Source organism: Gavia stellata, chromosome 26 (assembly GCF_030936135.1).
Source record: "Gavia stellata isolate bGavSte3 chromosome 26, bGavSte3.hap2, whole genome shotgun sequence".
Taxonomy (NCBI): domain Eukaryota; kingdom Metazoa; phylum Chordata; class Aves; order Gaviiformes; family Gaviidae; genus Gavia; species Gavia stellata.
In genome coordinates this window covers 4,591,972-4,605,875 of record NC_082619.1, presented here as the reverse complement: position 1 = coordinate 4,605,875, position 13,904 = coordinate 4,591,972, and the positions used below count along the sequence as shown (strand labels likewise).

General features: G+C 45.5%; 1 protein-coding gene across 7 annotated transcripts in view; it reads right to left on the bottom strand.

The window, feature by feature from the left end:
- Positions 1–13,904, bottom strand: part of GRAMD1B (GRAM domain containing 1B) — a 98,054-nt gene that overhangs the window by 19,373 nt on the left and 64,777 nt on the right. For 3 of the 7 annotated variants that reach the window (XM_059829583.1, XM_059829584.1, XM_059829585.1), the window contains exons 3-4: positions 13,259–13,469; positions 5,867–5,887 (exon numbers count right to left, since the gene is read on the bottom strand). In XM_059829583.1, coding sequence (XP_059685566.1) covers positions 5,867–5,887; positions 13,259–13,469 — 232 coding nt within the window. Of the gene's footprint in view, positions 1–4,780; positions 4,805–5,866; positions 5,888–8,422; positions 8,447–11,711; positions 11,733–13,258; positions 13,470–13,904 lie in introns of those variants that run through there. The other 4 variants (XM_059829587.1, XM_059829588.1, XM_059829586.1 and 1 more) reach the window with 3 other exon arrangements.

Below are 13,904 nucleotides of genomic sequence, written 5' to 3'. Positions count from 1 at the left end.
ATTCTGTCGGCCAATGCCCTGCAGTAACCCAGGCTCAGCCCTGCCTCCCAGCAGATGTTTCCTGTAATGGAAAGTTGCTGGACAGAGTGTGTTGGGGGAGGCGCGAGGGGAGTAAGGAGAGACCAGACTAAAGAATATAGCTATGAGAAATCAGCCATGTGAGACCCACACAGTCAGAAATCTTACGTGCTCCGCTACTCCTGCATCTATCTCTGAATCTCCCCCAAAAAGCACAGGTCTTTCTAGGTTTCATTCATTAGTCAGATCACTCTGGAAATGAAAGGCAAGGACTTCCTTTAGGCTCCAGCAAACGAACTCCCTGCAAGTCCCGGGAAGATTGCTTGGAGCGCTGGAAGTCCCTGTATCCCTCTACCCTTAGTGCCTCTCTATCTCTCTGTCAAGTGTAGAAATGCACAGGTGACCATCCACACCACGACACCAGTGCTGCTCAGACATGATGCTGCGTCTGCGGAAACAATTATACTGAAGTAAAATCCTCATCCTTCCTAACAAACTGGGCACACAGATCTCAAAAAAACAAAACCAAAAAACTCCAATCAAGCCTCTGCAAAGCCACTGTTTCATTCCAGGGCCAGTGACTGCAGTTTGCTCACTGACAGGAAGAACTGACAAGCGCTCTGTCTGCTCAGATGCATCATAAAAGCATTGCTGGTGCTAGACAGCACACAGGTCTCTCTGTTTAGCCACATTAGAAGGAAGCAGTACATCCATCTGCCACCCCAAGATGAGGGGACAATAAACAACATTTCTGTAGCCTGGGAAGGACAAAGAATTAGGATTACAGACATCTGCAAGGTACCTGCGTTGATTTACTGAATGGCCCTCTTAGCTGGAAACTGCTTACGGGATTATTCCAAAAAAAAAAAAAAAAAAGCCCACCAGGATGCTTCTGTCTACACACCCACCCACCTCCCTTTGCAGAGAGGAATGGCACAAGTGATCGGAAGAGCTAACCCGGAGGTGGAGACAGCAAACATTAACTCTACTGCAAACAGAGAGAGACGGGACAGGATGGCACTGTGGAGAGTGGAGAGAAGAGGCTCGGTGGGGGAAATGGGGAGAAAAGGGTGACTCCCCATGGTAGGATCTCCCTGTTAGTACACAAACAAATCCTCTGACAGGAAATTTAAAGCAACTGTTGCTGGGGGATGGGACAAGGCAGGGAAGTCTGACAACACAAGAGCTGAGAAAGGTATAGTCTTGTACAGCACATGGCACAGAAAACAGGTGAGAAGGAGAGATGGCAATGGCAAGAGGCAGAGAGAAAAGGGGGAAGGAAAATCTTATCCAATTTGCATGACTGATGGACTTGCTCTTAACTCTTTCAGGAAGATTTACATTGCTTCTGGACAGAACAGGAAAACTACTGGAAAAGAACAGAAACACATTACCTGCTCATGTGGGAGAGTTTAGACCCCACTGACAGCAGGACTGCTTTGCTGATTAATGCCAGCAAAGAAACTGGCCACCTGTCCCACAGCATTTCTTCCAAACCCACTCTGGTGTCTCGGGTTATTTTTCTCTCTTTTTTTTTTTTTTTTTTTACCTTTTCAAAGTGAATGAACAGCAGAGAAAGAAGCCTCAAAGTAATCACTGGCCATTTGGGGTGGAAAGAGGATTTGAATTCGTCGTCACATGAGCTTGCACCAAAAGCTCACTTCTAATTTAATGCCTCTAGACCACAGTAACTGTGCCAGGCCTGGTAATCCATACACCTAAAATCACAGAAAATCTGAAGGGACTTGCCTATGAAAAATACCTGAGAGACAATGCTCCAAAAGAAGTTTGACAAAATGGTTACTGGAACTTAAAAGATGATTGCACTGATTTACAGAGAAAAAGGCTGTTTGTTCAGCACCTTTCTAACTCATCATCGGGCTTGGATTTTTGCAATAAACGTCGTTGTGATTGCTGTTGCTGAGTCAGGCTCCGGCTGCCACCCATTGGAAAGCTGTTTCTGATGTTTTCCCTAAAATGATGCATAATTTCTCTCTCTTTGTTTTTATAGGGAACATTTTTCTCTTTCCAACAGCTGAGTTTCCCCCTCCACTCTGGTATCTACAATGCCTCCAAGAGAGTACTGCAAGCAAAAAAGACAGCACACCAAGACCAGCAAAGGCTGGTTTCTTGTAGTGTTCAGTCTTGTGATCACTTGACATTGTTCTCAAGAAGCGGCAAGCACTGCTCAAAGGTGTCTGCAAAGAAAGGCCCTTTGCAGCATCACAGTCCACCATGGATTCTCGGCCACCTCCTAACTCCTAGTGCACAGGCTTTGGCTGCAGTTTTCCCAAAGGAAAACCTAGGGCTCTCTCTCCTTTACACAGCTACCTACTTGCATTTGACTGGATTTGTTTTTGAGACTTTCACCTCTCGCAAGCCAGGCTGAAAGTTGCTCTGTGTGCACAGCGTTTGTTTGCAGAACTGCAGGTGCAGGGCTCCTGTCCCACTCCGTGCAATCCTCAGTGCAGACTTTGGTCTCCCAAAGACAAGTGGGTAGGACTGTGCTCCTGTTGATCTTTGCAGAATTACTAGGACAGCAAATGTTTCTAGTAGTGTTTAAGAACACCTGAGAAAGACAATTAGTGTCTTTTCACTGCACATTTTTTTTCCCCACTAACCACTCCGGGGCTATCCTGCACATAGGTGGACAGCAGGTGGTTCAGGTCAGTTATAGGGAGAAGCTTTAAGAAGAAAAAAATTCAAGCATGGTTGCAAAAGAGAAGACGGGTGAAAGGAATGTGTATAGATAAACACAAAGGAAAGGAGTGCAGAGTAGGGCAGACCTTGGGATCTACATAGTAAACTGAAAACCTTGTAGACAGATATAAATCTCACCTCTTCCCTGGTGTCAACTGCGTTTGCTTTAACTTTTCAAGATCATCTTATTCTCTTTTCTGGGAGTATGCTCTGCAGATTCTCCTGATGCCTGGTGTTTACCAGCACAGGGACTACAGGAGGCAATTTACAGAAGCAAGCCTTGCTATGGAGTGGCAGTTAGAAATGCTGCAGAAAACTGGAGACATACAGCCTAATTTAGGAACAGTCAGGGAAGTAGAAGGATCAACAGTCCAACTAAGAAAGAAGCAAGCAGAAAAAAACATGGCAGACTTGCTAGGCTCAGTACCTCAACTGTACGCTGACCTCAAGATGCAACAACTGAGAGCTCCTCCATGCTTGGAAATGGGGCCCTTCACCCAAAGCCCAGAGAGAGGGAGAACAAAGGAGATATTTTGCTGCCAAGGGTAAAAGCTATCTCCAGTTTGTCTCCAATTTTAATGATGTCTGCTGGGTGACAAATTCCTTCTACCAACTTGTGGAGTTCCTGCCACCCCCACAGCCAGCACGACCTCGTCCTTCATAACATCAGGGAAGTGAAACACAAATTTCCCACCTCTCTAAGCACATCAGGTCTACAGAGTAAGTCACATCTCTGTTTCAGTAAACAAAGTTACAGAGAAAGGTTGTTTTGGAGGTTTATTCTTTGAAAAAATAAATTTTTAAATTATTTTTGAAGTAATAAATCAATGAACAATAATTCAACATGCAGACGCACAAGTCCAAAGCAGACACACACAAACTGCATCCTGATGGCTAAGCATAGGCGGGTGGGGCCTAAACCACAGCTGACCAACAAACTGAGTTTCACTCCATAAGAATTAAGAGTTCTTCTAAACCAGAGTCTCCATGTCTGCAGTTGCTCACTAAAGGCATGAGAAACACCTCAGGGACTTTCTTTTTCCGCTGCTAATCAAGTCAGCCAGCCCAGTGACGGTCTGCTCTTCCACCATGAGGACATGAACACAAAGCAAACCCCGTAAGGTTGAGTATATTTATTCTCAAACTGGTGTTCTTTTCTCAATCTCACATTGCACCTGGACCAGTTTGCGTTTGTCCTCTGGAAAGCAAAGCAAAGAAAACACACCAAGACCAAGAAAGGGCAGATCTCCTGGCAAGCCAATCCATGACCTTGGTTCACCACTTTTCTCCCACTTCTCAATCTGGTCAGGATGCCAATCCCAAAAAGCACTCATAGGATCAAACGGAGAACACACAAGGTAAGAGAAGTTGGTAGCATCTTAAGGAAGAAGTAGAGAAAAAAGAATCCAGGAGAGGAAAAAGGAAGGGTTCCAACTGGCAAAGGGGGATACAGTGCTACAAGGACAAAAAGACCAGTTAAAAGCAGCAAAAACTGAAGTCATCTTAGAAAACTGCCACTCTGACCACCGATGCTCTGGGGATCTCTGAGGACTGTGTGCTCTTTGAGGAAAGGACTATATTTTTGGTTTGTGTTTGTACAGTGCCTGGCACCCAGGGCTGCTGAACTGACACAAAGAACAATGTGGAGGGTGTTTGCTCCGAGCATAGCGAAGTTTACGTAAAATGAAAGTAGGAGAAAGTGAGTAAAGGAAATTGTAAGGCTTCATGAAGGGGTAGCCTCCACAGGTTCATTTCTAGAGCTGCTCTCAGTGGGGAAAGGAATTGAAGAACCAGAATGGTCCAAATGCCAGAATATTCCTGCCTGGAAGGAGGTGGCAAAGAAGGGAATCTACATCAAGGAGACAATTAGCAAATTTTTAATGGTAACAGTACTGCCAAGTAGGATTGATTGCCTTCCTGGAGTTTGCGACCCACGCATTATTTCCACATTGCTGCTTTTATCTAGCCACAATGTCTCTACTAACTAGAACACAGGTTTGTTTTGTTTTCTAAAGGAAAATAACTGGAGGGGGGAACCACAAAAAATGCAGCCAGTGCTTACTCTCCGGATGTACTGTCTCTCATGCTGAAAATACATGGAGGAAAAACAAGAGAACAGAAAGATAAGATAGAGAGGACATGAAAACACAAGAGACCCACAAAAGCAGACCACAGCAAAGCATCATGCAGCAGGGGATGGACTTCAGCAGCTACAGTCAGCAGCAGCTCTTGCGTAATAGCAAAGTCACCGTTAGCCGTAGCCAGAGTCACATTTTTGCAGCAGCCTGGTTGGGCCTGTGCATCTGCCCAAACTGCCTCACTCCACATTGCTTTATCTGCCATTTCCACCAGTTTGGCCTACCATGGTTTATACTTCCTTCTTAATGCCATTGCCTCTATGCTTCTCTCTGCTTCTGAGATCACATCTTTTCCTGTCCTTGCTACTATCCTGGTGCTGATTATACTCAGCAAGTGAAGTCTGCCTCTCATGCCTCTGTCAAATCTGACCACGCTCTATCAGCCACAATCACTTGTTCTAATGTCTTAGGCTGCAGGAAGGTAGGAACTGTTGCTGAACATGGAATGGCTGCTGCATTTGCCTACAAAATCATGGTACTGCTGGTATCTACTTTAGAGCGCTCGAGGGGTGCGGGTTCAACCGTGCAAAGGTGACACTGATTGTGGAAATTTGCACACCACCAGCTTTACACTGAAAACGCTGCCACTCGTGCTTGCAGAACAAAAATAAGATCAAGGCAGAAGCAAAAGATGGTTTACGTTTCTGTGAGGTCAATAGAAAATAATTCCTCTCTCGCCCCACACCACCCTGAGAGATGCAAAGGGTTTGCACGGTGGCAGCTCTGTTTGTCACCACATCAAGACCAACTCTGCTGGGAAACTGGAAGGTACAGGATGTGGAGATCATCAGAAGAGTGACTGAAAAGACAAAGCTTTTGCTCACTCTCTCTCTGGCATCCTCTCCCTCGGGATGTCAATCCTCCTTTGCCGGTTCTGAGCCATTTCCACCTCCTCTTTTTGGAAATGGTCAGTATGCCCCAGTGCCACTGCAAAGCCCCTTTGCACCTTCCCCCCCACCCAGGTACCCAGCCCATATTCACCCAGGGACAAGAGAAACTGGAGTACTTACATTATACCAACTCTGGCTTTTCTGTAAGGACAAAATAAAAGAGAAGCATTAGTTAGCACAGAGATCTTAGGATCAAAAAGAAAGATGGACAGAGAAACCAGGTCCAATCTGGTTTGTATAATTAGTGAAGCGAAAGTGGGATTAAATAGAAGATTTCAATGGATTTCACAGTGTGGTCTAAGACAGTTATTCCCAGTTATAGGAACAAAGAACAAATCCAGAAGCACGAGTCCGTAACAGGAAACAATTCAGGCTAACGTGTGCATCTCCACATGCACGCACTCACACGCAAACTCAGGCGCGCATGCTGTAACCGTTTTTTCAGAACAGCAGCGCCCACTAGCAACGGAGAGCTAATCATAATCGTTGCCAGCCATTCCTTTCAGAGGCTTCATTCTTCCACGTCTGCTGGCTAGGTTGCAAAAATCCCATTGCGTTGAACAGACCCTGTGCAAATAAGCCCTCGAAGAACTACCAGGAAGCAGGGACACAATTTTACTCACAAAAGCCATCAGACAAAACTTTCAATAGTATATTAAATTTTAAAAGGGAGGCACATACAAAGCCAGGAAAACTGCTGAAGAAAATCACTAGAAAAGCTAAGCAAAAAAACCCAAAAGGCTGGGGTTTTTTTCAGATTTTCAGTTCACAGTGTTTTGCATCATCTGCAAATGTGATTTTTTTTGGCCTTATCATGGCATTTCAGGTGGTTTGAGAGGACAGGCCACATGTCGCACCGGAACATATGAAAAAGCTAGCTCAGCTTGGAAAGTCACACTTGGCAATTTTCAGCTGGAGGTGAGATCTATCTGCACAGAGAGAGGAAGAAATAAGCTTCACACTCCCACTCCAGCCAGGCTGGCTTTCCAATAGCGGGACACTGCGCAGAACTGACAGAAAGTATAGGCATCCCCCATTTTAGGGTGGATTTACCTCCGGGCAATGAGGCTTTGGGGCACTGTAGCCTTTCACCCCAAACAGTGGTCAGCTCCAGTGCGTGTTGCCGGGCACGTTGTGCGTCAGCAGCCACAGAGCTGTGCCTGTCCCCCTCTCCCAACCAGCCATGGCATGTCTACATTACACTTGGGGGAGCTGAGTCTAATGGACGAGGACAGAAGCAATATTTCACTGCACTTCTTTCTTTGAAGTCATCTTGCTTCCGACCTTGGACTGGGAGTATTTTTCACAGCTTTATACCCAGTCTGGAATATGAAGGAAAACGTACTGTTCTCTGACTTGTAACAGAGCCTGTGGACGTTTCGCTCAGAGAGTTAAGTTCATATTCACAGAAACTGCCTGCACTGGGATAGCCCACAACAGGACCAACAACGTACAGGATGTACCATAGGAAAGCAAGCACAAAGTGTTAATGAGATCAGATTGGACCAGAGATTTCTGTGAAGATAGGGGGTTGCTTACACTGTTCTTTCCCTAGACCTCCCTGCTTTTAGTCTCCTATGCTCCCCAGATGCCACTCCAGTAGACAACCTTACCGTCATCTGGATCTCATTCACGGGGCCAACATTTCTGAAGGATCCCTTGCAACCTTGCCAACCAACTGGCATTCCTGCCAGTTTCACTGCACTGGTCTCTAATGAAAAACCCCACAGTAATATAGGATATGCCACAGGCCAAAATACAAAAGTCTGACATTAAAAAGAGGAACACCCCTAAGGCCTTTCCCCAAATCCTGGGGAAAGGATATGAACTGAAGAACCGAATACAAAGTATGGGATCGTCAACTAACCAGAGGACTTTCCTCTTACTTCCTACATTTTTCAATACTTGGCCATACCCTCCCCTCTTCATAAAGGGTCTGGTTGAAATCATCCTTCTCTAGAAGTAGGACATGGAAAAAGGACTTATGCAATTCAGCCTATACTAAAAAAAACAAAAAAACCCAAAAACTGCGGAATTATTCTTAATCCATGTACACACCACCTTGTCCTGAGGAGCACAGGGTCTAAGATGGAGTGATTTTCCTGCAGATTTGTTTTGCCATCTGTCTGCCTTAATAAGCAAAAGGCACAACTCAGAAATTCCTGGGGAAAAAATTCATAATCAAACTATAATTGGCATAGAGAAAACAGAGACACTACTGTCACTGTGTCCTCTAAATCAGAGTGCACATGTTGTGGTGGCAGCACACTGCCACAGGATTTCATTCCCCTCTGCTGCATTAATTGCAGTATCTCTCTTTTCCCCCCTCACATTTGAACTTCTCCAAGCCGCAGCTCCTCTGTAAAGGAGCTCTGCAGCTCCTCCCTTCTTAAGCTCTTCCACACAGTTATACTGACATCCAAGCCTCATCTTTTGCCTCCCCAAGCATTCTAAACACAAGGAGATTCCTCCCCCCGCGAACCCCTATGTTTTGCAGGTAGAAGAGACTACAGGAAGTCCAAAGAGAAGGGAGACTATCTGAGTCCTTAAATCTTTCTTCCTTTTTTTTTTTTAAACTCACTGATAGTCAGAATATAGGGGGATGTGAACTGTGAAAAACCAAAAGACAGTATAATGGAGTGGAAAAAGAAAGAAAAAGAAAAAACATATTCTTACTTTGAGCAGGTTAAGTCTGTCATACTGGAAAAAGAAACCATAAGCATTAGAACTGAAAAGAGAAAATAAATAACATAGGAATGGAGGTGCACATGGAAGTGGAAAAGATGTCACTGGTTTGCAAAGACGATGCTATAAGAGCAGATACCAGAGTTCATAGTTACATGGTAGCTGTAACCAGGAAGAACTGAGGAGAACTTGAGGAAGGTGAAAAATGGGGTAGTTTCCCTGAGTCTTTGGTTAATATAGTGTTGCCTCTAAATCTTCATGGGTTAACGATCTCATATTTGCATATACCACTACGGAAGATTACAGCTTTACAGTGCAGATGGGAAGCAGTGGATCACACATATGAAGCTCAGCCTGCTAACTTGATGCCAACAGAAGTTTCCACCTTTTAGCATTACTGGGAGCAGGATCACAAATCACTCCCACATACTGCTGCTTCCAGGGGAATGGAAACCTTTTGCCAAGTGAATGACGTGCCATAGAGCTATAGCAGTATCCCTAAGTCCATTTTACAACTGGTAAAACCGAGGCACAGAACCAAGGTGAGGGTAGAGCTCGGAACAGATTCCAGAGCCCTTTCTCCTGACCTGTGCACTTCCAAAATCTATGCTATTCACCTGACTTCTAAATGCCCATGGCCAAATAACTCAAATAAATTGATGAAATTTATTCCCAAACCCTCAGCCCAGTCCAAAACAACCAGAATTTCATGACCTACTACCTCAAGGGGAATTACACCACCCAATGGGAGGGGTAAATGAGAAGACACAGCCAAACTCCTCTCATAATCGCACACTGAAAGGACAAGGTGCAACAGTCATAAGCTGCAGTAAGGGAAATTCTATACGGATAGAAGGAAAAAGCCTGTTCACAACAAGAGTGGTTAAGCACTGGAGCATGGGCCCGACGAGGCAGTGGGACCTCCAGTCTTGGAGGTTTGCAAAACGTGCCTGGCCAAGATTTTAGACCAACCTGATCTAACCACACCAGCTCTACTTTGAGCAGGGGCTTGGACTAGAGACCTTCTGAGATCCCTTCCGACCTAAACTGTCCTACAATCTCCAGGGCCTACATCAAAATTCATGTTTTCCCCTAACCTGATATTTATCCTCAGCATTCATTATTAGCTATAGACAGTGGGAAGAATCTGAAGGCTTTGCAATGGAGAGGAAATCACTTTTATCCTTAGGTAAGAGCGAAAGAGTTAAAAAACCAGATTTCATTGTTTGCTGTTGGCAAAAAGGGGGTTTTTTTGCTGAGTTCAGAAAGTTGTTCCAGAAGCAGCAGTGTTTGCCAGTAAAAGCCTAAGGCTGACACAGGCCTGTAGGTGGTTTTGTCCATGCCACACTGGTGGACAGCATGGAAAAGCAAGCTCCAGAAAAGATTTGCTACAGATGTAATCCAGTGCTTAAAAACTCCTGGTGAAGCACTCCCTCTGATGGCAACACTGCAGCACGACAATTAACACAACAAACAAAAGAGGGCAAGGGACTTCAAGCAGATCTGTCAGCAATCGTATAAACACAGCATCAAACTCATGGGCTCAAGCTGTTTCATTTCATTAGCGAGACAGGTTGAAAGTCAGACCATCCTTCTTGCAGAAGACGGGTGGGGAGAGGAGAAGAGGCTGAGAAAGGAGATTTTAAAATCTTTCTCCTTAGGTACTTTGTTCCTAACCTCTCCCTGTCTTGAACAGATACCATCCTCATCTGTGTGGGGAGAATCAGGGGGCTTATTACACCTGAGATTCCTCACTTGTACCAGAGAAAGCCATCTTGTGGAGCACAGAAAAGAGATTCAGCCTTCACACTGCTTTAGATTCACCCTGTGCACAGACAGTGGGTGAGCAGGGCAGGAGGCTCTGATGCCGGCTGGCGGAGGTCATGCCCAGGAATCCCTTCCCTCTGTGCACCAGCTTCCTCACGCTGGAACTCATTTGAGATCCACTTTGCTCTTGTTTCTCTAATTGTCTTAAAGTTGGGGTTTTTTCTCTTGAAAAAGCAAGGGGCTGGATGCAAGCACGTCATAGTACCACTATGCACCCATTTTACGCATACATCGCTCTCTACCAATGTTCTTCCCACCAGTCCCTCTCCTAACAAACCCCTCCATAGCTTAGGCAAAGTGCCTCCAGCTTACCATAGCCTAGCTGTGACCTGTCCTGACCCACACACCTCTACTCACCAGCAATCTTTTCAGGACTCTCTGCTACTCCAGACCTGCATTTTCCATAGAACTTCTTTCACGCCTCACCTGAGATATTAGTCCCACAGTCCCCCTTTGTAGTTATCCAAGCTACAGTTGCCAAGCACAAGACAATCTGTCTAAAAAAAGACATAAATAAGCTTCCAGCAGACACCAGCAAACATGCAAGGTCAGGCTGGTTACAAGAGGCATTATGACCAAGGAAAAACAGTAAGCCAGCGCTGTAGACTTCACTGCTCTCTAAGAACTTGCCTAGAATGAAATCTAAGGCATCAACTGGGGAAAGGCCAAGGCATTGATTTCGTGGATTATGAAGCCATCCAAGCCATTCTGGTTTTAACTTTACTTGTATACATGTGGAAATGCCAACAGCCTGTCCAATAAGCATCCCATCTGCATTTCTGATTTTTATACTCTTCTGAGGGTAGCGCAGAGATGTGAGATCAAATCTCAAATGAGCTTATCTCCAATCCAAGCATCCACAGAGGGATCTTCTACTTAATACATCTCAGAGCGAGCCCATGAATTCTCACAATTCATTTGGGACAGGTCTGTTCTAACAGGTTTAAGCTGGGTTCATTTGAAATCACTGATCTTTAATATTTACATCACACAGGAAAACGTGCAGTGACAGTAAGCTGAGATCACTGGCCATAAAACTACTATTCATCATAAAAAGCAAGCAAGAAGTTATGGAGACCAACTCTTGTTTCTGAAGGGCATAAAGTAAGAAGAGAGGAAAGACACGGAATATCTGCCTGGCAAAGACAGCAGCTCACTTCAAGGGAGTGGGAAAGCAAACCTTAAAACAAAGGCTAAAATTAGGTGGAAGTAATTGAAGGAGTGTGATGAACAGGCCAGTTCTCACACCATGTGAGTAAATATTAATGAGATCCCAGTGATGTAAGTGAAACCAGCTTCTCAGCTACAGGCATTGGGCTGAGCTCTTGCTGACATTCTCACAGCAACACCAGGAGAATGCCTTACTGGGGTCACCGCTCAGTACCACGGGGAGGGTTTCCGAGTGATGAGACAATTCTACAGTGGCGGACAGGAGAGAAAAAAGAAGGCTTACTTTGGAGAGGCGCTTGTGTGACTTAATCGGAGAGAAAGCATGCAGGAATGAAAAGAGAGAAATTAAGGAAAGAAGAAAAATTACCTCGCAAATCAAGAGAAGGAAAACCCACAAACCCAACAGAAAGCATTTTAGCCCCCCCATCCCTGTGAAAAGCACCAGAATTTAAAGTCAAGCTTTAGTAGTCACCGCCTTGGTAAAAATCACACTCCCGTGGCCTTAAGTCACAGCACTTTATGGGCTAGGGCAATGCAACTCATCTCTGTAATTCCTCCTTACCAAGGACGCCATTTCCCTGACAGAGCATCCCCAGTGTAGATATAAACATAGCATGCCCTGCATCCTGCCTGCCTCCCATCTGCATGGCTTTCTTTTGGGGACAGACTGCTGGAACCATCACATGTGAGGGCATCGGCGGTCCTGCCACCCTGGTGCAGTGTTTGTAGGTTACTGTGTGCACAGGAAGCAAGTCTGACCTCAAGGGCTCAGAACTGACAGATCTGAAATGATTCATCTCGAAAAAAACCCTTCGCCCCCTTCCTTTGAACTCACATACTCCCTCCGTAGTGGTGAGAGATCAGTTCAGCCCAGTGAACGTGGGCCAGTGAATCCCGTTTCCTCTGCTGACAGTGACCCCAAAGAGGAGTGGATGAAGACTTCTTGTGTGCGTGACACAATCCAGCAATAAATCAGGCAAAGATCTAACAATTCATTTCACACAAGCCATCAGAGTTATGCCTGTGACACTGTGAAGTTATTCAGACTGAAATATTTCACGTCAAAAATCTGGAAAAACACAAGTGCTCCTGACAGCTAACTGTCTTGTGATATGCCACTGTTTGTCTCCCAAGGCCCTCGTGTGTGTTTCACCAGGTCCTGCTGCTCACAGGAAATCAAGGGGCGCCAAACCTGAAACCCTCTTCCTCACTACAGCAAAGACAAGGCTGTTTCTAATATGGTCAAAAGACACAATACCTTTCTAGGGAAAACATCACCTACCCTGGCCAAGACAGTCATAATTCCGCACGGATAGGAGGCAACGTGCAGAGGATTGGCAAACTGATTCTATGCAACTTGAACCTCGTCTCAACACAGGGCTTAGACAGGACTGGAGAAATGCATGGGCCCTTCACAGGCTGTCTGCACAGAGGCACCTTTATTTGTTCCATGGCCCTTCATGATCCAGATGATAAAAAGTAATTGCAACAGCTGATTTTCAAGGTCTTTCTCAAAACCACAGAGCTTCCCAAGGAAACAGGGCCTTGACTGCAAAAAGGTTAGCCTACATAAGCCATTACAGAACTGCAGTACAAGCCATCAGCAACTCATGGACTCAGGTCGCTGAAAGGATGATACAGTTGTGCTGAAGTCTGACCTATGCAAATGGCTCCCAGTTAGAGGAATTTTCAGAAGTATGATGGGGGAAGAAGGAGGAAAGTTAACCAAAGGAAAAAAAAGGCACAGGACAAAGCCAGTGTACTGCATTAGAGCGTTTAGAACTGGGGACATGTGCACATCTTGGCCAAAGTCATTTGCTCACTCCTCACCTTGGAGTTCTTGGCCCCACTGCGGCCTGACTGAGAGGAACAGCTACGCTGTACACCCTGCTCCGGCGTGGAAGGGGATTTGTCTGACGAGTGGTCTGAGCCTTTTTCCACCATGGCGTCTCCTTGGGAGTCCTGCGGTGTCGGGGACCGGGAGCGTTTGCGCAGGATCGGGGAGCAGGCAGGCGTGCTGCGGTTTGAGTTACTGGCAGTACTGCAGAAAGAAAGAAAGAGCCGGGTTAATAATCTTCAGGTCAAACAGAAAGCAACTGCACCCATGCCTTGAGGTTGAGCGTTACCCACAGATTTCTCCACTAGCATAGTGGACAAATCTGGCTTCCTGAAGCAATGCACCCAATGCCACACTTAAGACTTAGGTCCCCAGTAAAATTAGGCTGCAGACAGTTATCATTTACCAGTGGCAGAGGGAACTACAAGGGTCTGCCAGTGTCTTTCTCCACTCACTCTTCAATTCATCTGACCACAGATGAATGCCTACGAGAATTAACTCATTCTCTCCTGTCAGCTCTGAGTTTAAAATCATGATCTGAGCTTAGAAAACCTAAACTTGCCCTCAAGAATGAGGGAGATGTCAGTGTGTTATCAATACAGTCTCACTCTGTCCCTCCTTTCTAAGTGTAACTATTCT